The sequence below is a fragment of the Aphelocoma coerulescens genome, chromosome 4A (genome assembly GCF_041296385.1).
Source record: "Aphelocoma coerulescens isolate FSJ_1873_10779 chromosome 4A, UR_Acoe_1.0, whole genome shotgun sequence".
Taxonomy (NCBI): domain Eukaryota; kingdom Metazoa; phylum Chordata; class Aves; order Passeriformes; family Corvidae; genus Aphelocoma; species Aphelocoma coerulescens.
The window spans coordinates 6,937,693-6,963,941 of NC_091018.1; the positions used below are offsets into that span (position 1 = coordinate 6,937,693).

At 39.7% G+C, this 26,249-nt stretch overlaps 2 protein-coding genes across 6 annotated transcripts in view; one reads left to right on the forward strand and one right to left on the reverse strand.

The window, feature by feature from the left end:
* Positions 1–11,371, reverse strand: part of ZC3H12B (zinc finger CCCH-type containing 12B) — a 26,711-nt gene extending 15,340 nt beyond the window's left edge. The window contains exon 1 of one of the 2 annotated variants that reach the window (XM_069015134.1): positions 11,285–11,371. The gene's annotated coding sequence lies outside the window, so the exon portion shown is untranslated. Of the gene's footprint in view, positions 1–10,633; positions 10,889–11,284 lie in introns of those variants that run through there. The other variant, XM_069015135.1, reaches the window with a different exon arrangement.
* ZC4H2 (zinc finger C4H2-type containing) lies at positions 11,231–25,986 on the forward strand. 4 transcript variants are annotated; one of them, XM_069015138.1, is made up of 6 exons: positions 11,261–11,342; positions 11,996–12,047; positions 17,674–17,845; positions 19,068–19,240; positions 20,382–20,544; positions 21,673–25,986. In XM_069015138.1, exons 2-6 carry the CDS (start codon positions 12,034–12,036, stop codon positions 21,784–21,786), a joined length of 636 nt encoding a protein of 211 aa, XP_068871239.1. In that variant the 5' UTR covers positions 11,261–11,342; positions 11,996–12,033; the 3' UTR covers positions 21,787–25,986. The 4 variants fall into 4 exon arrangements, with proteins under 4 accessions (XP_068871242.1, XP_068871239.1, XP_068871241.1 ...); XM_069015141.1 differs by lacking the exon at positions 11,996–12,047 and having other exon boundaries at positions 11,231–11,342; XM_069015140.1 differs by lacking the exons at positions 11,261–11,342; positions 11,996–12,047 and adding an exon at positions 14,494–14,730.
* Positions 25,987–26,249: the final 263 nt, after the last annotated feature.

A 26,249-nucleotide genomic window follows, 5' to 3' on the forward strand; every position in this document is an offset into this window, starting at 1 on the left:
CACAGTGGGTTATTTTTTTTTTAATTCTCTTACAATCAAACTCAGAACAAAAATTAAAAACCATAAATAATTTGAGTAATGCTTGATTTTGCTGATAAGTACAAAATTGAGAAACAAGTCAGAAAATTTTTTCAAAGATAGAATCAATCCTCATCTTGCAGATCATGAACAGCAACATTTTACCACTGAAATTTCAGCATTTGTTTATTATGAGTTACATTCCCCCCAAAGACAGCCAAATATGAACACACACTTAAGGAAACAAAAGAAAGCTATTATGAATTTCTAATTTAAAGCTATTACAACTCAGAAATACAGACACTGCAGCTTTAAAATTTTAATTCTCGTGATGCTCGCTGCTAAGCAACCACCCAAGTTTTCTTCCTAAACACCTCTTTCAGCACAGTCACGAGCAACTAGTAGAACTGATAATGTGATTCAGAAAAAAGAGTCAGACAAAATCATGTATATTTTGTTCATAAGGGGCCAAACTGAAAGCATCTCTTCAACTTTGATGGTATTAAAACAGAAAGAAAGTATCTGCACAGTAATGAAGTACTGTAGTATAAATGAAATCACTTGCAAGTTATTCAACAATTACTATTCAAATGACAATGAGAATTAAAGAGCTGGTACTAGAAATACTCTATTCAAAGCCTGTTCATTTCAGCAGGACCAACAGAAACGAAGGTAAAAGAATGGATTGAACAGCTTCTTTTGGTCCCTTATGGCACTACTTTTCCATCATCTCAGTGTGCTCTGAGCCATGCCCTCCAAAGGCACAATTATATGATACACACATCTACTTTGAAGAACAACCTTTAAATGAAACATTTTATTAACTCCTTTCACCAACTTTTAAGCATTTTTACTTCTTTTCTGTCATTGCAGATACTAAAATGCAAAACAAAACAAAGAAACCCAACTCATGTATTTTTTCAAATCTCTCACTAGGATAAGAAATACTTAATAATGATTCTATAGTATTTATTTTAAGGAGGGATAGGTTTGTTTGTTTTCCCTTATGTACTTTTAAAATACATGTAGCTAATCAGTGATTTTTCTTTTTAAATAACTACCCCCCTTTAAAAATCTAACTGAAAAATGACATGTGAAATGGTAACATCTAGGGGAGTTCCACGTACACAGCATGTCCTTTTGTATTTCTTAAACTATCTGTATAAACCAAACTAAACCAAAGAAACAACTTGATAATTTTTTTAAAGGGCCTGGCTTTTATTAAGAAAATTAAGTTATTCCCTCCATGGCTTCAGCATGAATTTTAATGTCTTAGTGTCTCTCTGTACTCTTCATTTCACTAACTTATCATTAGCAAGCACCTATGTGTAGAAGGAAGAGGTATCTTTCTGGAAGAATGCTGTTCTAAACAACAGCCAAACCTTTGATTACTGTGGCTGTTTCTACATGATCAGAAGCTGACCAAAGTATACAAAGACATCTATCCAAACTAATTTTCATGTAGCTAGTTCTGACAGTAGCTAAGAGCAATACAGACCTCAACAGCAATTGGGTGAACTTATCATGATCCCAGGTTACTTGTTCTACAACACATGAATGAATGAAACCCAATCTATCACCTCCACAGCTAAAAAATGGATCGGGCTGGAACACTATGTATCTACAGCTATGCCTCATGATTACAGTGTACCCAGTGTATAAGCCTACTAACAGAAAAGCTGACAACTTCCTGGTTACACACATACCAACTATTGTCTAAAGAGTCTAAACCCATGGAAACAATATATGTACAAAGAGAAAGAGAAGTCTTTTAAAATATTATTTTAAGTAGTGTTCAGGGACACTACAATCAACAAGACCTCCAGCATTGTACTGTGCTACATCACAGACCAGCGGTTATTCTCAATAACTCTAAAGCACTTCCCAAGTACCTTTTTCTGAGCTTTCAGAACTTCCCCAACATGACTAATTGCCATTTTTCAAGCCTGTAGTGCACGCACACACAGAATCCCAACAAACCAACCAGTACCAAAATGCATGGCACACGTCTTCAGGAATGTGACAGAACAGCATCTGTTAGTCAGCAGTTATTGTCAGAGGACATAGACCAGAAGCAGCTCAAGATGCATAGATGGCCCTGGATTTTGGACTAGCCCTCGATTTTGAAAATCACATTTCTACAGTGCTTATGAAGAAAGTAACACAGCTCAACACAGTGTTTTCATGGCACTGAAGACACAACCATCTTGTATTCTTATCTGAGGAGCAGCACAGATATTACACATTGCTGCCTGCTGCTTTGAATATTTTCTAAGGTAGTGGACTATTTTATCTACTAAGAAAGTGCTCAAATCTGACAAAGTATATGAGTCACAAATAAAACCGGTAGCTTTTTCTCATTTTAATTACACACTTAGGTGGTACGCATCTGCTGGGACAGATTCACAACTGAAGAAAAGCAGAGAAATATTCTAAAATTAACATTTGGGTATTTCAGAATGGATTAAAAAACTGGAAAGAGTTGTGCTGCATGACATTATAGGCAATTATCTCTTGTCCTTAATAAAAAGGCAAAGAGCTGGAGATTAATAGCATTTTGCCAGTGTGTATGTACACCTTGAACTACTAGATTTTCATACTTATCATTATTTAAAGCAGAAGTAACAGGAATACATTACAGTTTACATATGCATATGATAATAATGCATATCATAATAATAAATATGTTGCAGTTCAACAGGAATTAATCACTGTCACAAACTTATTTTTTGAACCTCAGAATGAATTATTTTCACTACCTAACAAATGTGGTAGCTTAGCATATTTAATTTTCATTTACTGTGTCAAATGTTGCATGACTGTAGGAAAATAGGACATACAGGCTTTTTAGAAAATGTTCCTATTTAAGTTGGCCATTTGGAAATTAAAGTGACTCTAAAATCTGATGCTTTTAGAAAACTACAATATTCACCACTTGCAGTCACAGTTTAAAACTGTATTTTACACAGCTTTATTAAGACTGTCCTAAGAGCTTTCATACTTAGCAAACAACACTCATATAAGCATCAAATCAGTGACAGATGTATTGCATATATATTCGGATATAGCTTCCTTAAAAAGTCCAAAATACATATAAGTAAAGGAAAACAAATATATCAGGCTTTAAAAGCAGCTGCTTTTTGATGGAAATATTTGGCATTAACAGTGCTTACAATATTTTGCTTGCTGAGCAGTGAGGAATCCTAATTAAAATGAATACTTCAATTTTAAGATGCTTAAAATGAACACATGCTCAAAGAGTTCTTGTACTTTTTAATCTAAAAAATTAGATATGGTTTAAAGTAAGATCTGAGGACAGATCTGCAGCTCACTTATACATTTAGAGACATGTATAACAGTGTTCACAGAATATGCACTAAGTCAAATAGCATTTTTAACAGACCTGTTAAAATGGCAGATCAGACTTTTCAATCTCTTGATAATTAGAGCCATATAAATGACAGCATTTTGATTCAGTTTAATGGATTTTTTTCCCTATCTTACTATGCAATGTCAGTCTCAACACATTCCTGGGGAGTCCCAACACTGTCATTCTGATGAACAGAGAAACCTTAAATTTACACAAAAGCCTAATATTGTACAGTCTTTTATCAAGTGGAACTCAGTACAATATCAAGAAAAATATTTCACTTTTTTTACTCATTATGACTTTTCTGAAATAAAACACTGATATATAATAAATCTAAAGTACCAGCAGTTTACACCAGCAGTGAACACCTTGTCCTTAAAATTAATATTGAAACAGCAATTGAAAAATAGCCTGCTAGCTATGGTTAGTAATAAATTTTATTTAGAAGCTTCCTCTTTTCTGAGTCAATTCAGATAAAGTATTTTAAAAGAAAAACAATTTGCCATTTCTGCTTCTCCATCTGTCTCTCTCCCTCCCTTAACCATCCTTGGAAAAGAACAATAAGGAATGTGACTTAGCACTCTTCTATTACAGAGGCAAAGGACAAAGGAAGATTTTCAGTGTTGACTCACCAGTTAAGATAAATGTAATTGTTACCACCACCCAACCCTGAAGGGGATGTTCTTTCTTGACAAATGCTGATGGAACACTTGTAACAGCAGGAAAAGTTCTGTTGTGCAGAGAGGGCTGAATTTAACAAATTCATACACCAGAATATATAGAATTAGAAATTACTTTAGAAATACCACTAGGCTTTACCTTTCTGATCTTATTTGGCCTACATGTGTCTTGTCTACACTGAACAGTGATGGAAAAAAACAATCATATGCAGACACAAATAAATACAGATAGACAGATATGCCCATATATACAGACACATGTAAGTTCTGATCTGTCAGTGTATGACTTGATACATTTCACAGATCAGTTCAGAAAAGTGAAATAGAGCTCTTCTTTCCCAAATGCTGCAAACACTTAGAAGTTTGGTTGTTCTCCTTCCTCACCAAGCTCTAGCCCACTGTTCCTGAAATCCCTTTACCACAGTTGGCTCAGTTTAAGAAAGTTATGAATGCTGTTTGAGAACTATGGAAATGCAGGGAACTGCCAATGAGTAAGCAGATCAAGTAATTTTCAAACATCAAGAGAATATCACTGAGTGGGTATGAAAGACAAAATTCATGAAATCATGCCATAGACTCTTCACCAAAACACCTAATTAACTAGGAACCTACACTTGTTCATGACTCCCTAGAATGTGAAGAAGCTGATGGGCTCATCATGACAGCTGAAAAGGAGATTGGGTGGGATGTTTTTGAGGGAGGAATTAGTTTGTTTCTTAAACATAGGTCAAGTTTACAGTGCACCTCAAAAAAATAATTGCTCCTGCAACACAAAGGCAAGAAAGAACCATCATGGTAGACAAAAATATATAAGCATTGTCATGCAAGAAAATAATTGTGCAACTACCACCCTAAGGACCTAAGTTTCTCACTTTCCTTTTCAACATTGCTGAATGCAAGTTATTGGTGTTTGGCTGGATGACTGAACAGGACATAAGAGAGTGACAGTATCCTTCAGCAATGACAAGACATTCAGCTGAATTAAATTCAAGAGCCACTCCTCACTTCCCAGGCTGTGAAAAGTAATGAGCACAACTCTGCCTTTTAATGGTCTTTTTATTTCAGGAAAATTAGATTAAATACTAAATTTCTAGTGATCACGACCTAAAAAAAACCCAACTCAACAACCTTAAGAAGAATATCCCATATTTGCAACTGAATTGCCACAGGTTTCAAATTTAGATTTTTTTTTTTTTTTTGGACTGACCTCGATGAAAACTTCCCCATTCATCTTAGCAGAAATTGTACTGAGTTACTGTGTTACTACGCACAACCTCCCGATAACAAGCAAGAGAAACTAAATAGAAAAGCAGAATACTTTGCTGCATCAGAAATAAGACTTCAAAGAAGGTGCTCAGAATTTCATTTTCCTAACTCTGCTCAAACTGTACATTTGTACATCACAAATACTAGGTGCTTGCCCTGCAGGATTGACAAGAGTATGACTGAACATCTGTGGCACTTTTCTGTGGTTAACCTTTTATAAAGGATTCAGAAATTAACCTAGAGACCATTTTAGAAAAGGCCAGGAACAGAAAAACATGAACCTATCAACAGACACCAGGGAAATAAGAACCAGCATTTTAATTACCTGTAAGTCGGAGAAATCATGGCTGTTTCTGAAAACCCAAAATAAAACCTATGAAATACTAGGGTCACAGTAGATTTGGAACATTAAATAAAACAATGTTTCCTTTGCTGCGCAAATATGAGATTAATCCCTTGGCCCAGATCTACAGCTTTTACCAAATCTAAACTTGCCAAGAAGTCATTTTGCTTTGATGATGACTACAGGATTTAACTCAAACCATATGACAGAAACAATACCGTAGAATAGAAAACTTGGTAGGAAAGTATCCATTTTTACGGCACTCTTAGCATATTGTGGAGCTTTGTTAAGCTGAAAAATTGTTCTAAAAAACTACAGTAACACCTCAATGTTTGAGGTACTTCAAATTTACTTCAGCAAATATTTTAAGTGATCACTGATATGTGTATTTGATTATACATAAAAGCAAGTTGTGTCAAGCATGTCACATAGAGAACTTGAAGTAGCTTGTGAAGGAGTCAACAGGGGAAGTTTAGGTTGGATATTAGGAAAAGGTTCTTCCCCAAGGGTGGTCAGGCACTGGAACAGACTTCCCAGTGCAGTGGTCATGGTACCAAGCCTCAGAGCTTAAGGAGCCTTTGGGCAGCACTCTCAGGCACATGGTGGGATTCTTGGGGTGAAGGGACAAGAGCTGAATTTTGATGACCCTTGTAGATCCCTTCCAACTCAGGATATTCTATAATTCTATGAACTACAAACCAAGTGTGAACTGAAGAGAAATGCAAAAGTAGTACAAAATTTATGCACCTTGCCTCAAACTTCACTAATTTTGTCACACTCCTAAATATGAATTCAAAGGAATAGGATGGACATAGTTGGAATTATAAATAGAGGAAGCAGCATTTTAGCTCTTTCTTAAGATACATGATTCCTGTTTGGAGTTAACCCAACCTAGAAAGAACAGGTACTGCGGAGCACAAGACAAGTATAAAGTCTGAAGGGAAGGAAACGGAATATTTCTATTGCATTAGGTATTTAATCATATTTCCTAAAACAGAAAAAAAAAAGGAAAGAATTATACAGTAAACACACATTTAAAACAGGTGTTCTAACAATAATATATAGTACCCTTTTTCCCCAATCTTCTCTTTTTAATAATCATAAGAAGCTACAGCTATTGCTACTCGAAAGGTCTGTTGTCCCTACTAAGGCAACATTTACACTTCAGTTGACAACATTACATAAAGTAAGAGCAGACACATAACTCCTTAAAGCTTATTTGTGGGCAGTTCCTTATAAACTGAGATGATTTATTTGGATCTGTGACCAAAGGAATACACTAGTTCTCCTAATCACATTCTGATAGGAGGCCATTTGGTACTACCTACTCTGCAGATATAAATGACTCATTAATGCTCTGCAAAGAGAAAAAAAAGTTGTGATTGCAGCTAAGTAAAAGACACATCAAGGGTGTGATGCATCTTACCATCTTAACTTACACTAATTCTATTTGTAATTGAATATTTAGAACACTACTTTGACAGACCAAACCAAATGTTCCTTTAACCAAAATTCTCCTCCAGAAGCAATCTTTGAGAGACCTGAAAAACAAAGGGTATTCTGTTTCTAAAGGCTTCAATATACTGGATGGACCGTCACATGCTATGCCATCCAACAACAGGCAGGATGTACTCACCTGTTAGGACAGAAGCTTTCTGATAAACTGAAACCACCGCTTTAGAAACTATTAAAAAAAAAGTCTGAAGCAGAGAAAGACACCTCACTCAGTAAGCATCAAACTGTACCTTTGTGGAAAGCTGCAAGAGGAGCTTTCAGGCATCTTGTGACTGTATTTTCACTCCAGTTACCTTGCTTTTGCAAAAACTAAGTCAGTCCATGGCGAATTAAGTCTGCCTTAAGCATGGTGTTGGACTACGTGATCTCCTGAAGGAGGTCCAATGCAAACTAAATCTTTTATGCTAAGATTCCTTTATTCATATAATGGCAACACTGCTCATTTCCAAGGTGAAGAAGCTGGAAAGTCATCATCAAGAAGACAAGAGAAAAAGCCCACCACTTTGCTTTTGAAAATGAAAACGGAAAATCCCTATGCTCCAGCAACTTCATCACTTCCTTTCTAAAGGGAAATCTACCTATGGGCAAGACCTGAGGGAGGAAGGTTTTTTGGTGTGATGGATTATTTTGTTTTAGGGGTGGGGGTTTTTGTTTGTTTTTTAAATCAGGACAACCTAGAAATCTGAAAAGGGAGAGACTTGGCAAAGAGATGGAAACTAGTATTTGATCTTAAAACAAAAGAAAAAGTATAGCATCAGAGGGGGCAATAGCATGCGGTTTTAGCTTGCAATTGTCAGACTTAGTTTTGACTTCATGTGATTTGGCTGAGGTGTCTGCGGGCTCATTAAAGGAGTGCATACTTCTTGTAGATGTCCTCACTAAACATAAGAGTCTAAACCTTTGGCTTTAACCTAAGGTCAATACTCTGCCCCTGTTACAGCATTCAATTAAAATAGAAATTGACTCAGCTAATAAGAACAGATATTAATCTTGATGCGGGGTCTCTCTCCAGATGGAATGAATGCAGAAAGGGGTTCTTAAATTCCGACTATGTAACAAACAAGCAACTTGACCTATGCTGGGATTTGTAAAGCACTTTATTTGTAGTGTACAATGACATCCTAATGGAATTCTAGAAGAGGCCTATAACAAATGATGTAAAGCCTAGGTTTTATTTTGACATCGTAAATCAATCTGCTTTCTAGCCAGCCATGTCAAAAATACCCCATGTAAGAAAATTAAATACAATAGCTACCTTTACAACTCAAAGACACTTAGCTGAAGTACTTATTTAAATATACTATATATATATACAATATAAATATACAATATATATTTGAATCAAAATTGCCAGCTAATGAAGAGTTTTGCTTATTATGGCCAGTCTCATGAATAAATTGGTCACCTCAGAAGAATGAAACTACATCTTAGGAGATGTTATACTGCTTAGCTCTGCACTTCCAAATACGTTTCCTAACTCGGAAATATATCTAACACAATACTACATATCATGGCAACAGACAGCCTAGATCTGTAAAGGTGGTCATAGTATTCTTATTTCCAGATGAATTATCTGTGATACCATGAAAATATCATATAAAATATAGCTTATCAACAAAAAGGGACAGTTCACAGGAAACTAAAACACCCCACATTAACAGATGGCAAAGCATTTTAAAACTACCAGTATTATTGCTCAAACAAGCTTTTAATTTATAATGTCTAGGAAAAAATAGCCTTTTACAATAAAATTATCAAAAAAAAGTTTATATATTTAAAAGTATATATTTGTCCAGCCATGAAAATATGGCTCTTCAAAGCCCTTTATGTCTAGCAGATTCCATTATGCAAATGAGGACAGCATTCTCAGGGATATGTAGCATTACAGCCACTTGGGTTTTTTAAATTTATTTTTCGCATTGTGAGATGGACAAATCAATATATCAAACTAATTTTCAGTGTGGCAACACCTGGGAACTTCTTCTGTTGGGGTCTCCCCACTGTAACATTCTTCCAAGTTTATAAATTGCTTTTCTTCATGTTTCCAAGCCCTACTTTCATAACTGAACTTAGATACTGCCTGCCTTATTCCCAAAAGCCCCAGTGCTTCTGCTCTTGAGTCAAACAGTAAAAAAACGGTAAGTGATAGAAGCAAGTTGTTTTACTTCTATTATTCACAGATTTATAGTAGAATTATAAGTGTCCAAAATGACATTTCAGTTGCAAACAGTAAAGTGGCTAGAAAAGTCAAAACCAGCAGATGTCAACAATGGAAAAATGAATTGGAAAAGGCTTCCAGAAAGATCAAAGAGCAGAAAGCCAGAACTTACCTAAGTCACAGCTGTTGAATTTACAGTAAGAATTTACTTTCTTACTAGTTCATCAGCATATAAAGTGTAATTGGTATTCATTCATCCATCTTAACCCTGTTTCTAGTCATTCTTTCCAAACAGTGAATTTGGGTTTGGTTTAGATTTAGCTAGATTTTCTTTTTTTTTAATACTTCTCATTGTGATCATTCAAATGAAATTGACTTAGGAAGCTTTACAGATTGCTTCTATAAAAACTTGCTAAACATTAGATTATTTTAGAAGGCAAACAGATCCAGAAAATGTCAACAGTGACAGGATTGATATATGGAAAAGGTGTGACATTGAAGAAGAAAAGACATATTCCAAAGGCAGTTAAATTACTCTATATTTGAAGATGACCTTGAAATTCCCACTAACCCATTTTTCCATTAAGAAGCAAAAATAATTTCATCAGTGGCACCAGCCAAACTTGTGAAATATACCTTCCAGTCCTACATACCACAGTTCAGTTATAACATCTGTCAAGCAAGATATATCTCATCAACAAAGGATACCTCGTATACAAAAAAAACCCTACTTGACAGGCTCTTCCATTTCAATAAACAAACATAGCAAGCATAAGAAATCGGACCTGGAATGCTGCATATTCCCAAGCACTCAGAACTATTGATATGCATAATGGAAATTCATAAATGACCAGCATTTTAATATGCCTCCTATTCTTACTTCCCATTTATGGCAACACATGCTAAACACTGCAACACATTGCAAGATTAAAAAATAAAGCAAAACAATACCAGACGTATCTCAGTAAACTCAAATTAATTCAGATTCACATCTATCAGAAGACACAATATAGCTCTTTCTTCAATTTTACTGTTTCACTAGCTTGTGAAGTACATGCCTCTCGTAAAATATAATTTTCAAATTATTTAATCACAATTAGAAAAGCAGACAGCAATAAAAAATAACATTTTCAAATGAACTGATTTTAAAAGTATCTGAAATCTCAAGAATACTGCATGATTGAGCAGTTCCTTATTCACAGTTGCATTATAAAGCAAAATGGAAGGATGCAAGTTGCAATCATCAGGTATCCTCTACAAAAGTAATTTCCTTATTTCTCTACCTTTGTTCGTTAATGCAAGTTTCTTGCATTGTTCTTTTGTTCAGACATTGAACACCTTCTTAAACAGCGTGCTAACGCAGCCTTTGCAATCTCTCCTTGTCGCTTTAAATTACTAAATGACACCAGGAGAATTTCCCGTCTCCCTACCCAACTGTCCAGGCCGTTTCACCTGCCCTGCCACAACAGCCCGCGGGCTCTGAGCAAGCTCCCGCAGGCTGTGCGAGGAGCTGGCAATGGGTCCCCGCGAAGGCCTCGTGTCCCCTCGCCCAGCATGCGGCTACTGCGGGGCAGGCGGCAGCAACCAAAGGCACCAGCCCCGTAGCGGGGAGGGACGCGCCAGACCAAGCACCGCCGCTCCCGGTGCGCGAAGGGCGGCAGGGGCACCCCCGGGTAGGGGCGGGAGCGGGAGCATCCCCGTGCCAGCGGCGCGCCCCGCGCTGTTCCCCGTAGCGGAGCGCAGTCGGACGGCGGCCCAAGGCCGCGCCGCGGCTGCCGCCGGGCCCGGACCGCGCCCGACGAACAGCAGGGGGCGCCCCACAGCCCCGCTCCCCCCGCCGCGCGGACCCCGGGGGAGGGGAGTGCTCCGCCGGGCTCCGCCGCTCCCCCGCTCCGAGCCGCCCTCGGCACCCCCGCCCCCGGCTGGGGCCTCACCCGCTGTTGTCGCTACAGACACCCTCCGCGGCTCCCTGCGGGATCTGGCGGCGAAGAGGTGAGGGACGGCGGGGCTCGGCGCGGCCGCGGCACGGGCCCCACTCCGGCCGCTCCCGCCGCATGGAGGGGGAAGGGCTGGCCGGAGCAAGGGGAGACGAGGGGGCGTGGAGGAGCAGAGCCAGGACGAGACGGGATGGGGAGGGATGGGGGAAGTGCGGGCGCGGAGTTCAGCGCCGACGGGAGCGCGGGGGCCGCTGCCGCCGCCTCATCGCCGCCCGCGCCGCACCGGGCCCGCGCCGCCGCCCGGCCGCCGTCGCCCGGCAACGCGCGCGCCCCCGCTGCCGCAGGCGCGCAGCTCCGCGCGGCGCCCCGCGTGCTCCCGAGGGCAGCGCACGCGCAGCCGGCACGCGGCGGCGCGCCCCGGCCTTCCCTCCCCCTCCCGACGCCAGGGGGCGCTGCAGGCGGGGACGGGGCACGGGCACGAGCGCGGGGCGCGGCCACCACCGGCTCACCGCTGGGGAGGACCGAATCACGGGAGCAAGCCGCGAGGTGGCTGTGTGGTCGGGCTCCGGAAGAGAATGGGAAAAGGGAGACAATTTCCCTTGGCATTGTCCCCTAGGGGCATCCGATCCCCTTGCTGAAACAGGAGGAGGAGGCTTAGGGAGGGCAGATGGGTGCCAAGGAGTTTATAAAAATACTGTGTTTTCCCAGTTTTGCAGGTCACGGGGTTGGAGGATGAAATAAAGGACATGACCAAATGCAGGTATATTTAGTCATACCTTTGGGATGGGCCAAGATTAATATAGGCAGGTACTTAAACCTTTAGCTAGGTAGGATGCTCTGGCGCAGGATAAAGAAAAATTTGCAAATACTTCAGGTTTTGCTTAAAACACTGATATTTAAAGACTAGAAGATCTGAGGGCTAGCATATTGTTGCTTCCTATCAGTTTCAGTGTTGCTGATGACTGTCTTCAGCTTTCCAAAGCATTCTGAAACCAATACCAGCTTTCCCTTAAAATAATAAATACCAGTGATTCTGGGGTGACCCACTCATAGGAAAAAATCTTGCAAATGGAAAGAATATATTTTGAAAGCTCAATACCCCAATGGGATACAGAAAGAATATATTTCCATTTAAGAAACTCAGTAATTTAAAGCAAATTTCAGTACTTGGGATGCACCACTTTGAATCATCTATTTTCTGATATTTAGGTTTTACAACACTGCTACACATTCTGCTTATGGTGGTGCCTAATCCAGCAGTGTATTAACCCAAGTTCAGTTCTGTTGTGTTTTACTGGGGGCTCTTCTCCACTAGTCTTTAATCTCTAATATTTCTTGAAATGCTATGTATTTCATAAAACATGTTGCACTTTTTAAAAAATGCAGTTAGAATATTAATATTTAATAGTCCAGTTATAAGGGCCCTACATTGCATCACTACATCTGGACTTGTAGAATTAATTGCTGTAGCTGGGATGATTATGTAGGGAGAAAAAAAAACCATTCTTCCAGTTGGAATTGTTCTGAACTAGATTTGTTGTCATAATGCTAATGTGTGTGGACTGATGTTAGACTGTTAAATGGAAGCAGCTTTTTTTTTGCACAAAAATTCAATTCTGTCTCATTGAAGTAGGGGAGTATTTTAGCCTTGGTTTCATTCTGCATAATACTGCAACTTGCTTTGAAATCTATCTGCCTGTTAGTTTTTGGTTTAAAAAGGATCAAATAGAAACAAGGTTGAATTTTTCAAGATCAGCTGAAATATTTTTTCAGTGTCAGTTTAGTGCTTAAGTCCCTTAGCTGTCTTTGGGAAATCTAATCTGCATGCTGGGAAAAACTGATTGTTATTTGGATCCCACATATCAAAGTTTGTAAACAGCACCAGAATAGATAATACGTATCAGTGCGATGATTTCAGATCATATAAAAACTGTCTAACCCACTTTGTCTAGGAGAAAAATTGAAACACAGACATTTAAACACTTGACCAAAGCCATGATGCACAAGTCGAATGCTACCAATTTATATGTGCTGGGACTGCAAGTATCAAACTTTGTGACCACTTTGAAGTGCTTTGAAATGTGGAGATGTAATGTTTTCTCTCCTTTTTTTAAACATGGAGAGAAAAATAATTGCTAATGCTTGCGAGTAGGTTTACTTCCTTAGAACTTCCAACTAATTTATAACACTTTGTGAAGTGGTTTTCTTAATGTCATTCAAAGCAGAGTAAAGTAACAAGTTGAACTTGCATTTTCCTTTTCTACCCTCAACCTTTTAGCTTAGCCTGTAAAACCAGAAATTAAAAAATTGGATAAACAGTGCAAAAGTAGGCTGGGATTCTCATCACTTCTGTTCGAGAGCATTTTCCTTCTCTCCCTCTTATCCTCACCCTGCCTGCTCTCACTCCCTCACTGTCTTAGCAACAAGATTCACTGGCTGACTGTAGCTAACTTGTCTTCTACCCCCTCAAACCAATTAGTTCATCTATTTAAATCATGCATCAAAGAAGCCTGCCCCCTTTGAGCACACAGCTCACTTAGGGCTCAATCCTACAATCTTCAATTTTTAAGGCAGCAAGAGTTTGCAATTGGCTCAAATTACATGAGGATCAGACCTTTTATATTCTAATTTCTTTATAAAAGCTGTAGCGTGATGAAGAAGGTGCTGATTTTTTTTCTGTTTCCTTCATTACCTTTTCATTTCTGTTTTCCTTCATTACCTTTTTCTTTATTTGAAGAACACAGCAATATAGGGAAAAGTCCTTAAATAATAGAGAAAATAACTAAAACATCTTCTATTCACAAAACATCTGCTATTCACAACTGCTGCTTATTCATTATCTGTTCTAGAAAATTGCAAAATTTGGATTTCGTGAACAGTCAGAGCATTGAGTAGAAAACTCAGAGCATCCAGGAGAAAACAGCATTGTAGTAGTAATGACTACAGCATGCCTTTTTATCAAAGCTTTTAATCAAAATCATGAACCCATCAACAGTCTTTTAGGGCATATTTTAACGAAATGCTACACGTTGCACAGATCTCAGAAGGAAGCCGTCTGCCCTTTTTGCACTCCTAACAACCTTTGACATAATGAGGTGTGACAAATTGATTTAAAATGTAGTTGCAGGAAGAAGGGCAGGCAAGCTTTGCTCTGCCTTGTGGGTGTTGTAGTCTTTCTGCAGCCTCTCTGCCTGGGCAGCAATAGGAACCTGGACTCTAAGTCCCATAGCTCCCACTAGAGTCTACCGCACAGGCTCAGAGCCCATATGCGAGGCGGGGGTGACTACATTGTGTCTATTGTATGTTTTTTTGGTTTGGTTTGGTTTCGGTTTTTTTTTTCCTCTGGCATTTTGCATATATCACGGGAGGTGTAAAGCGGGAGTAAAAAGCATGGCAGATGAGCAAGAAATAATGTGCAAACTCGAGAGCATCAAGGAGATCAGGTATGTTTGCTTTGTGCCCTATCGGTTACATGAAGCAGCTTTTTCCTCGGGGGAGCGGAGGAGTTACATCGATCTGAAAGTAGCTATTGTGCTACTGAGGGAAAGAAAACTACCGCCGAGTTTACGATGAGAGCAGAAAATGCATTTTTCTAAGCAGGGAGGGAGCATCCGCTGCTGGGAATCGCCGCTGGAATGCGTAGTGAAGGGCGGTAATGGTCGTGTATTTCCAGAGCACTAGCCCTGAGTGATAACACGAGAAGGCGGAGTGCGCGGGTGGGAAGGACTGAGCAGCCCCAGCGCAGCTGGGGGGAGTGGTGTCGGGCCGCGGGTGTCGTGGGGGTTTGTTTGTTTGCTTGCTTGCTTGCTTGCGAGTCGTTTGAATTAGTATTTCATATTCATGAGGCTCTGTGTCTTGAATCTGTTATTTTGCCCCACTCCCGGGCTGAGAAAAAAGGGGGATGGCAAGGAAAGCAGAGTCTGACACCCAAAGCCGAGGGCGGACGTGTCCTCGGGCAGGACAGGGATGCAGCGCTGCTGGCACCGGCGGAGCCCCACCGGAGTGCAGGACAGCCATCCATCCATCCATCCATCCATCCATCCATCCATCCATCCATCCATCCATCCATCCATCCATCCGTCCGTCCATCCATCCATCCATCCCCCGCGGAGGGCGGCATTAGGGCCCGCCGGGGAGCGGTGGATCTCCGTGCGGGTGAGCAGCAGAGCCTTAGCGGCTTCTCTGCCCTGCCCTTCCCTTCGGCCGAAGGCGGGGAGGCGACCGAGAGCACCCCGTGGAGACCTCCCTACCTGCTGCTTCTGGCCGCCGCCCGGGGCGCCTGGGCATGGGGACACACCGGACCGGGGCTTTTTCTGCCGTTCCCTCCTGCCACAAGGCCGGAGCTGCCTCGGGCTGCAGTTCATGCAAGGCAAAACACCAGGAATTTGTATATAGCGTCCTTCATAGGGTGAGTTGCAGGATGCTGTGGAAGAGGTGGCTCATAAAAAAGCCAGGCACGGTACGGCACGTGCCCGCATCGGGGAAATTCTTCCTAACTTTAGGCCATTTGCACTCTTTGGCTTAGGGCACCGATTTTCAGGATTGGGCCTGAGCTGTCTATTTAGTAGGAAGTGGTGCATCCAAAAGCCAAAATACATTAGAGAGGACAGTGATTTTGAATGTAGCTGGGAGGTGGAAGGCATGCTGACTGGGTAACCCTGGAGTGATGAGAAGTGTTTTGGGACATGACAGCCAGAGAGGGGCTATCAGAGAGAGAGGAGAGGGGGCTGGCAGTGAAAGCGTTCCCTTCAGCAGTGTGTGCAGGTGACCGCAGGGACTTCTGACTGGTTACAGCATCTCTAAGAAGCACACTTTATCCATGGAAGAAGTGAATTGGGCAGCAGAGTATGGCCTCAGCCTTCTTCACACAATACCACAAAGGTGAACAAAGATCAAGCAAAAATATTTGTCTGTCTAATGTCCCCAAACTACTTGTAGAAAGAGGTGTGACAGTGTAAGAACAATGATTTTCTACTCAACTGGTAGACAGGCTCTGTTTTAAAATACAGATCTAAGTATAGCCTACTACAATTTGTGGTGCAATTATTGTAACACTTATTTAAATTATTTTTTTCAGTGAGAGTGGTATTTGGAAATTTACAGTGCATTCAGTTTTCTGATCACATATTCAAAGGTCGCATATAAACTGCACTTAACAGATTTTTCCTATTATTTTTTAGCATAAGGTAGTGCAAAGGTGATGTTACTAGCTTTATGATGAAGTATCAAAAAAGTTGCTTGAATGTATTTTAAATTTCAATGTCAAGAAACCAGTCCTACTTGCAACATTGATGTCTATTTTGAGTCACCTTTAACAAAATCTGATCAATTAAACCTATTTATTGACTCCCAAACCTTTTTAAAGGAGCTTGCATTCTGTGAAGAGTTTCCTTCAAAATAAACATGAGAATTTCTTATGTTTACAGATTTATCTTTGATAGATTTAGCAACTTTATTTTAATCTGCATTCCATGTATTCTATAGACAGAGGGGAAAGAAATCTTCATGATCAAAAACAAAGTACTTGCCCATTTGTGTAGTTGATCTCTATCTAGTATTAAAGGCAGCTGGGTTTTGAAGGGATGTAGGAATCTGATTTTGAATCTGGAATCTGATATCTATATCCATGTCTGTATCTATAGATAGATACATAAAATCTGTAGTCAAGGGAATACTGTTTTCAGTAAATAATTGTATGTCCACAATCCAAACATATATGCACATGCTTATTTATATGCATTAAATACTTCCACAGAAATAACCCAGTCATAAAACTAAGTAAATACCTAAAGACTCAGTGTTTTGACTGAGAGGAGATAAAAGAGGATGAAGGTTAATTTACTGATGAGAGATGCAGACACGTCATAAATACAAGAGAGGAAACAGGACTTTTAAAATTGTTTTGTTTTTAATTTCCTTCATTCATATTATCCCTGCCCAGACTGCCTGCTTCTGAATACATATTGTAGAAGTTATTTATGATACTGTTTTTTCCCTTGCAGGGATAAACTCCTGAAGTGAGAGAGGGAGGAACCCAGGTCATATTACTAGCTATGACGCTTGGAATATGTAGCCATAATTAATTGTCCAAGTGACAGACTCTTCTTTCTGCAATGATCTGTTAAAACCTGACAACACTCTATTAATTTCATAATTCAGTACAAGAATTCTCCTACCACTGAAAAGCTCAGCAAAAGAGCTGGGATTAGAATTCAGTATTCTCCTTGTACCTCACCTTCTCTCAGACACATTTTGTCTCACTCTTGTCTATTGCTGCTATTGCCTTCTTTCATCTATCTAATCCCATATAAAATGACACTTCACAAAAATATGTTTCAGTGACTTACTGTTGCCTCTCTATCTTTTTAACTGTCACTGGGATTCAGGAATAAGACTTTGCAGATGGAAAAAATCAAGGCACGACTGAAAGCAGAATTTGAAGCCCTGGAGTCTGAGGAGAGGCACCTGAAAGAATATAAACAGGAAATGGACCTGCTGCTGCAAGAGAAGATGGCCCACGTGGAGGAGCTGCGACTGATCCATGCTGACATTAATGTGGTATGCAACAGCCCAGCTGCAGACAGTCTAAGACACAGCTGGATATGAATCATTCCACAAATTGCACAAGTGAACTGTCACTGGTTCAATCATAAGGACTTTACAACACCATCCTAGGATCCTACAAAAAGTGCAAAGTACAGTTACCTCAGGATAATTGTTTTTTCCTTTGTAGGGCAGGATATTTTATAATGTTAGCATAATAAGCTGAGAGCATAGATAACCAAGCCTACTATGGCTGTGACTTTACCAGTAACCACAATAATATCACTCCAACTGTCCTGTAGAAAACAGTTCTTCCTGTTGGTCTTTTCTCATTTAGCACCCAGAAACAGAAACTTTGGCAGGTAGGTGGGACTAAGAGATTTTGAGAAAATACAAAGTATTTGTTAAGTTCGTGGTACGAGCTGACCTTCATCACTAAGTGGAATCACCAAACATCAAGAAGCACCAGCCTGAAGGGAATTAATTCAAATAAGAGAAAAAGCAATTTATAAACAGGGAAGATTAGCAATTAGAGGGGCTAAATGGGGAATATATTTTTAAGTACATTTTTTTAATGTCATGTTAGGGCTCCTATATGGGGTTTTTAGCCTGAAGGTATCTCTGTGTTGCACCAGAAGAAAAAAGCTCCAACAAGTAAAAAAGTACAAGCTATGAACTGGATGTGCAGACTGCATTTATTTATGACTTCAAATGTCTGTTCCCCTGTCCAGCTGCATAATCTCAGCCCCTGTTTCATCCTCCCCTCTTTTTCCAGTCAGATTGTCTTTTTCTCTGATGCTTTTCCCACTTACTGCAGTAAGAGAAGCAGAAACCTTTCCTTAGCTTGTTTGGTAACTTCTACAAGTCAGTGTTCAGGTGTCTTAGAAACACAGAAAATTAGTTTATACTACTTTAAGCTCTTTTTTAATATCTCTTAAGATTTTTCAGTAGCTCCTCACTTGCTGACTTTATTTGTAGCCTGTCTCTGCTTTTTCTGTTGCTCAGAAGGTCGTATAGGTTGAGTGCAGCTTTTTAAAATGAAAATGCATCTCATATGTCACTTTCTGTTGCTTCTCCTTTGCCCATTTTTCATCCTCCCAATACTTTAAGTCTTTGCTTTACTATTGCATTGTCTCAAATCTCTTCCAATTTGAGTGAGAAAAATCTTTCTGATGCAGTCTCTGGCTCAGTCAGAGAGGAACAGTTCTTTAAAAACATGCCCAACCTCCTGTTTCAGATGGAGAACACTATCAAGCAGTCTGAGAACGATCTTAACAAGCTCTTGGAATCTACTCGCCGGCTGCATGAGGAGTACAAGCCCCTAAAGGAGCACGTAGATGCCTTGCGAATGACTCTGGGATTGCAGAGGCTGCCAGACCTATGTGAAGAGGAGGAGAAACTGTCCCTTGAGTAAGTCTCCAAAGCAAACATTATCTGGCTTTATGCTTTCTCTCAATTCTACTGGTCATTTTCTCATTTTACTTTCGTTGGTAGGTGGAAAAAAAAGAACCCAAGAGGTAAGCTTGAAAAACAAAAGTTAGCAGGAAAGGGATGTGGAGGGCATGTATTTGATAACATTCAATCTGAATTTGTTCCAAGTTAAATTTAAATTACTCCAAACTGCAAACTCTACATACCACATGCAAACATTCAAGAGTGGTCGGCCTTCTAGGTTTTATTCTATATGTTGCTTTATCTGTCCTTTTCCTTTTCCCTGAAAATTACTTGTCTAGCAAGCAATAGTAGGAGGCAATACAAGAGAGGGATACAAACCAAGTATTCTTCAGTCGGTTTGTGCTGCTGCTAGTCAGAATTTTACTTTTTGCTGCCTGCACATGGCAGTGGCATTTAGCCAAGTACCTGTGACTGTCAACAAGTAAGTTTCCGTGACAGGTGGAATAGATTTGGATAATAAATCACAGTCTCATTTTTACGTATAACCTAGGCAGGGGAGAGTGACAGAATTAGCTACTATTCAGAGAGACAGTGTCCTTTGTTTAACAGATCAGTTTTAAACACAAGGGATGTTTTGATAGGCATATATTTCTCTTAATGCCCAGCACAATTAACATAGTTCTCACAGGCACAGAGTTTTCAAGATTTCCTTTGTATTTCTGTAGAAATGTTGTTTTATATTCCAAACACCTTGACACTACAAAGAATGTAATAATGTATTGTGTACAAAAGTTATTAATTTTAACAGAGTAAGATAGAAAAACTGTTTGACGGAGGTGCATCTGAAGCTGTTGTCTATTTTTCTTCTATACATGTTGTCTATTTTTCATCTTACTAGATTTATATCCAGTTGTACATCAAGATGCCTTAGAAGCTTATGGTCTGGAATCTGGCTGAAGTGTAAAAATGCAGAAGAAAATACCACTATATTCTATTTATGAACTAGTCTATGTGTAGGCAATTTGGCAGTTGACTCTAGTGTAGGAACATGATAGGGAAATGTGATCCACTGTATTTTAACACAAAATATTCTTTACAGACTAATGAAATACTCCAGAAGGTGGTTACATTTTTTGTTTGTTATTCTTTTGTCTAGCTACTTTGAAAAGCAGAAAGCAGAATGGCAGACAGAACCGCAGGAGCCTCCCATCCCAGAGTCTCTGGCTGCAGCTGCAGCAGCTGCCCAACAGCTGCAAGTAGCTAGGAAGCAAGATACCAGACAGACAGCAACTTTCAGACAGCAGCCACCTCCAATGAAGGTCAGGAGATGGAACGTGCTGGGTTTTCTCTTTTGTCATTGGAATGCATTATGTTTGTAAAGTGACCAGTATTTGCAAAAAGGAAAAATTATGTGTCCTGATTCCGATTTTCCTTGCAGTGGTTCAAAACAAGCGGTAGACTTAAAGTAGTAGCACCAGTCATCAAGGGTTAAGGATAAGAATCTTTTAGGACAAGAATCTTTTAGGACTTAAGAGTCACCCTCAGCAGAGGTGTAGGCAGTTCTCTTCCTCTTGTGTTCCACATGGGAGCAAGGCACATAAGAAAGAAAAAAACCTTGGCAAAAGGAAAAGTAGTAGCTCTTAGTTAATGCCATATGGAGTCATATTAAAAGCAATGTGCGTATTTTATGAGGGAAATTACCAGTGGTATAAATTACCAGGAAAGGTGATTGATTCTGCACTTGGGATCCTCAAGAGTAACATGTAGGTTAATGTAACATAACCACGGGCACTTAAGTGACAGTTCTACTCAGCTCCTTCTGTAGTGAGAAGAGCGAAGTAGTTACACAGGGGCATTCATCCCACCCATGTTCCAAAGAGTCACTAAGAAGGCAAACTGATGTAGGTACACTCCAAAGTAATATACTTACTATTTGTAGTTAGGCAGTTGAAAAGCCTTTCTGCAAGTAATAGGCTTCAGTCGAATGTGAATTAAAGGACTTAGTATGGAGCAAAAGGGCAGAGTTCTATACCTTGTGTTAAATATGTGGAATTCATCTAATCACCTGCTCCTGCCTTAAGTTCTGTGACATTGCTGTTGGCCATAACTGTAACTTCTCTGACTCAGTGAGCTATTAGGCAGGTAAACACCTTTAAAACATCACTGTAACATTTAACACAAAATAGAATTCAGAGTTATTCGTACATGTATGAACCACGTGTCTGTGGAAATGTAGTTTAAATTCAATGAGATACTCCTGTTTTTCAGTTGGCCTGAAATTACTGTACAATCCACATACCTAGATTGTATAGAATGTAGCACCAGTTTGCCTTTGAAGGCAAAAAGCCTTATTTTTTTCTGTACTGTAACTTAGAGTATGATACTCAATAATCTGTGTAACAACACTACTTTGATGTTTGTAACAAGAGGCTGCAATTGCATTTCAGGCGTGTTTATCATGTCATCAACAAATCCATCGGAATGCGCCCATATGTCCACTCTGCAAAGCAAAGAGCCGATCTCGGAATCCCAAAAAGCCCAAGAGGAAACAGGATGAATGAAATCCAGAAGATTGAAAAGCTGTGTGACCTGTCCCAGTACTCTTCCAGTAGAACTGCAAATTTGCCCAAACTTTACTGAATTGCAGGCTCAAGTATGACCATCTCATTGTTTTCTATTTAAATGCAATGTAAGCACAATGTTCCTGCTCTAAGTTCCTTCCAGTCTTTAGGATTTGGTTTTAGGAGAGTAAATATTACTGGTGCTACAGTTTAACATTTCAATAGTTCCATCTTTTGTACTCCTAAACAAACTGGAATTCTTTGTGCAAGTATCCTAAATGTCAGGCTATTTCTATTGACCAAGTGTGATTACTACAAATGCTTTTTTGTTCTCTTCTTAAAAAACAGATGTTAGTAAAAGATTATTCTGTTTTCTCCTGACAACAGGAGACTATTTGAAGTGCTGAAATAGCAGACTGTCTGTTTGTTTCACTGAAGAACAATTTGTTTTCCAATCTCATAAGACTGGGTAGGTTTGGGTATGCAATGGAACTCTTTTTAAACAGGAAATGTTCAGGGAAAACGAGATTTGTTATACAGAAAATCAATGCATTAATAACACGCATGGGTTTTGATTTACTGAAGTTCGATTGTACCGTTCCCTCAAACTTGACTTAAAACTTGGAAAGGTGCTGGCTGTGTATAAATTTCTAAAAATGATGTAATTTGTAATGCTTTAACATCTTAACAGGTTATTATTTTCAGCAGTCAAAAGACTGATTGACTTAAGAACAAGGCTGAAATGAACTGTATCAGTGGTCCTCCCTGGCTCTATGGCCAACCAGCACACTGTGGTTCTCTAGGAAACAGGCATGACATATCTCAGATCTCTATGTGCACAGACTGCACATCAGCTACTCTGCAGGTCTTGTGTTCCTGGTTTCTACAGCCAAAATCTGGCAGACATATCCTCCACTGGCACATAGGAAAGTTCGGGAACATGCATGAGGAACAGTGTCAGCTAAAAATTGTGTATTTCACCAGAGACAACAAGCTTTGGTGTCACTGTCCTCCCTCAAACAAAACTTTCTATTTTTTTGTCTTTTAATAGGTCATTTTCAAATAAGCTTTACTTCAGGCCAGTTTGTTTTCTTGTTCCCTGTGAGCCAAAAGAGCCCTGACTAAAGCATCTGGAGTAGATCACTCCCTGTCTGTCTTCCCTTTGTCTCATGCAGTGTAACAACAGTTCTTCCAATGGGGAGGATGGCAGTGCCCCACTTACAGAACTGGCACTTAAAATTTACTCATCTCTAATCCAAGTTTTGTGACCACCTTTGTTGCCTAAATTGATCTAAAGTATTAAATATTCTTTTCACTAACTTTGGAATGCAGGAACTGCTTGTTCACATTCTTCTCTCTTTAGCCCAGGTTTCTCTCTACTATTATGTTAGAGTGGTTATATTGAGAATTTGGCTTGTTAGATAGGAAAAACAGGGAAGCCCCAAGTCTCTGCTCAGAACTTTGCCAAACACTGACAACTGTAAAAAATCCACATGATGCAATTTTTGCTGGCCAAATCACATACGTCACCATTAATTTCCTAAGTCTGCCACAAAGTACACGAGTGATTTACTGAATATAGTCCTAAAACTTAAGCCAGGTTCAGGAGATACTCCCCCATTTTAATGTTACATAGTCAAATAAACATCTGTCAACAGCAGACAGAATGTGGACCACCTGCCCCTGAAATTAGCTGAAGAGCAGATTCTGCTAGCTGAATTACAGGGATTTGGTCTCAGATAGCAATAATGGAAGATAGTCTGACTCCATGCTCCAGATGGCAATAGTGTGTTATTCATGTTTTGTAGCACAAATACTGGATTCTACTATTTTAAATGTCAGAGTGTCCACATGCTGTGTGCCCTGTTCAGAGCAATTCCTATGGAGTTGAAGGTAAAATGCACAGAGTTAAAAGACAGTATGTGGGTTTCCCAAGGTGCATACATGAGAGGAGCATACTTTGATGGTAGTTGTACATAAATTTAAGAAGTAGTGACAATGGAGTGGGTGAATGGTCTGCAATGAAGTAGTGTGAATAGAAGGATTAATTTGTAGAAACTTCAGCTTACAGTTCTGAAATAGGTAGGGTTAGTCATAGTTGTTCTCACTTCACTGTTACTTTGCCAGGTTCTTTCTTTCTTGGGAGATCTCTGAACTGAAGTATACTTAAGGATGCACCATTTACTAATTTAGTACAACAGTTTTGTATTTTTACTTTTTTAAACTAGTCTCATGTGCTCTTGTCGTTTTACAAGGTGAGGGTTTTTTTTTTTTTTAAGTGAATATTAAATACTGTATTTGCATCAATTGTACTAGTATTTGCAAATTTTCACATCCTTTATGAAGTTCTGCCATATGAAAAGCATGCAGTGCTGAGAGTGAGTGTAACTGAAGATAAGTCAGCAGGGTGCCATGGCTGCCAAAAGGGCCAACCATGACCTGGGGTGCATTAAACACAGCATTGCCAGCTGATTGTCTCACTCTACATTGCACTGGTGAGGCTTTGAGTACTGGGTACAGTTTGGGATGCCTCAATGCAAGAAGGACACCACACTGTTACAGTGTTCTACAGGTGTGTGACCAAGATTACAAAAGGTCTCAAGGACAAGACCTCTGAGGAGTGCCTGAGGACACTTGGCATGTTCAGTCTGGAGAAGAGAGGGCTGAGGAATGTCCTCATCACAGCCTACAACTTTCTCAGGGGGGAAGCAGAGGAGGAGGTGCTGATCACCCTCTGATGACCAGCAACAGGATACGAGGAAATAGAACAGAGCTGCATTGAGGGAAGTTCAGATTGGACACCAGGAAAAGGTTATTCTTTGAGAGAGTGGTCAGTCACTGGTGCAGTGACCCAGGGAAGTGGCCAAGGCACCAAGCCTGTCAGGGTTTGAGGAGCACGTGAGTGACACTCTTCATCATACAGTTTGATGCTAGGTAGCCCTGTGAGGAGCAGGGAGTTGAACTTGATGATCCTTATGGGTCCCTTCATACTTGAGATATTCTATGATTCTAGCTCTTTCAAGGAGATAAAATATGTATGATGTATTAGGGGACCATGGGGTGGGGGCAGGGAGGGAAGCAGTATCTTTCATAGGGAAAGAGTATTCTTTTCTCTCACGGAATAATGACAGAAGTTTAACTGAAGAACTCTTCTTGTGACAGCCCCAGGCTCTTTTCTCCCAGGCAACTTTCTCAAGAGACTGGAGGAATAATTACAAAATACTGATTTCTTGGTTTTCAGACAGAAGAGGAAGCTGTCTGAAGTACAGTTCTTACCACAAGTCTACTGCATTTTTGTTTCATGGAGCAACAATGGCTTCTTCCTTTGTATTAAAGTCTTTGGGGATACTTCTTCACTTAGTTTAAATTTATTCTTCTTTCTAAATTTATTCTTATTCTTATAGCCACAATGAGACCCTCCTCAAAGCTTAGAAGACTTTTATATTACTGAAGTCTGGTTTAACCCTGTCTTTGTCATTTGATTTTTAAAAGGGTATCCAAGTGACAACAAAATAACTGGATTCTCTTGGTATGGATGGCTTCCAGGGTCTTTTCCTGATTCATCATTTGCCTTGAAGAATAGTCCTGTTGTTCTGCAACCAAACAGAAAAAAAACCCAAATAAAATCCCAAGCCTTTCACCCTGCCACTGACCTTAAGCTCACCATAAAAGGATGCAAACACTGTACTGTATCTAAATGCTTTGCTATAGAAATTTTCATACCCAAGCTGGGGTGGATCAGTTGTCCAAACTTTAGTGCCAAGGACACCATTAATTACAGAGAAAATGTAAGGCAAATTTAAATACTTGCACTTCCTGAATTCGACTGTAGCTTTCTAAACAGGACCCTGACTGAACCCGACAGTGGCTTCAATTTACATAATCTAAATTTGAAAGAATAGACATTGTTACTTTAGTCAGTGTTACAATAGACAGTGTTACTTTAAATAGCATACTATTCAAGAAATTAAGACTTCACTAGCACTTTAAATAAATAAAAGTGCTTTATTCCTTTATTGTACAGTTTTCTAATGCCTCCAGCATATGTTTTCATTTTAGTATTTAGATATTCTAGCAATATCTGGTGTTTTCACTGGCTTCTGTGTTTTAAGTATTTTACTCCTGTGCCTTGTAGGAGTAACAGTGTGAGATCTGTTTAATTTGTCTGTACAGTCCTTTTTAATAAATGCTTGTTTCATGTCATGCTTTCTTCTTGCAGAGTATTTTCACATCTGTTACTTGCTTATGCTACTAAGAAGCAGCCGTAGCCCAGATGGTAAAACTCAGCTGATTTTACAGGATACACTTAGCCACAATTCTATTGTACCTTTGTAGAAACTTGATGGAAATAAATATGGAGAAAGAAAGATCTCTTTTAATAAGCTTTAGAAAATAGAACAGAAAAGGAGATAGCATGACAGATTTTAGCCTAGCCAAACTTCTCAGTTTTGTCTTCTAAAGTT

Excerpts from the sequence above, each read along its gene's own strand:
- ZC4H2 (XM_069015137.1), top strand. The coding sequence starts at position 16,107 with ATGGAAGAAGTGAATTGGGCAGCAGAGTATGGCCTCAGCCTTCTTCAC. Across the intron at positions 16,169-17,673 it reads CTTCACACAATACCACAAAG|GAATAAGACTTTGCAGATGG; the intron begins GTGAACAAAGAT and ends ACTGGGATTCAG. Across the intron at positions 20,545-21,672 it reads AGCAGCCACCTCCAATGAAG|GCGTGTTTATCATGTCATCA; the intron begins GTCAGGAGATGG and ends ATTGCATTTCAG.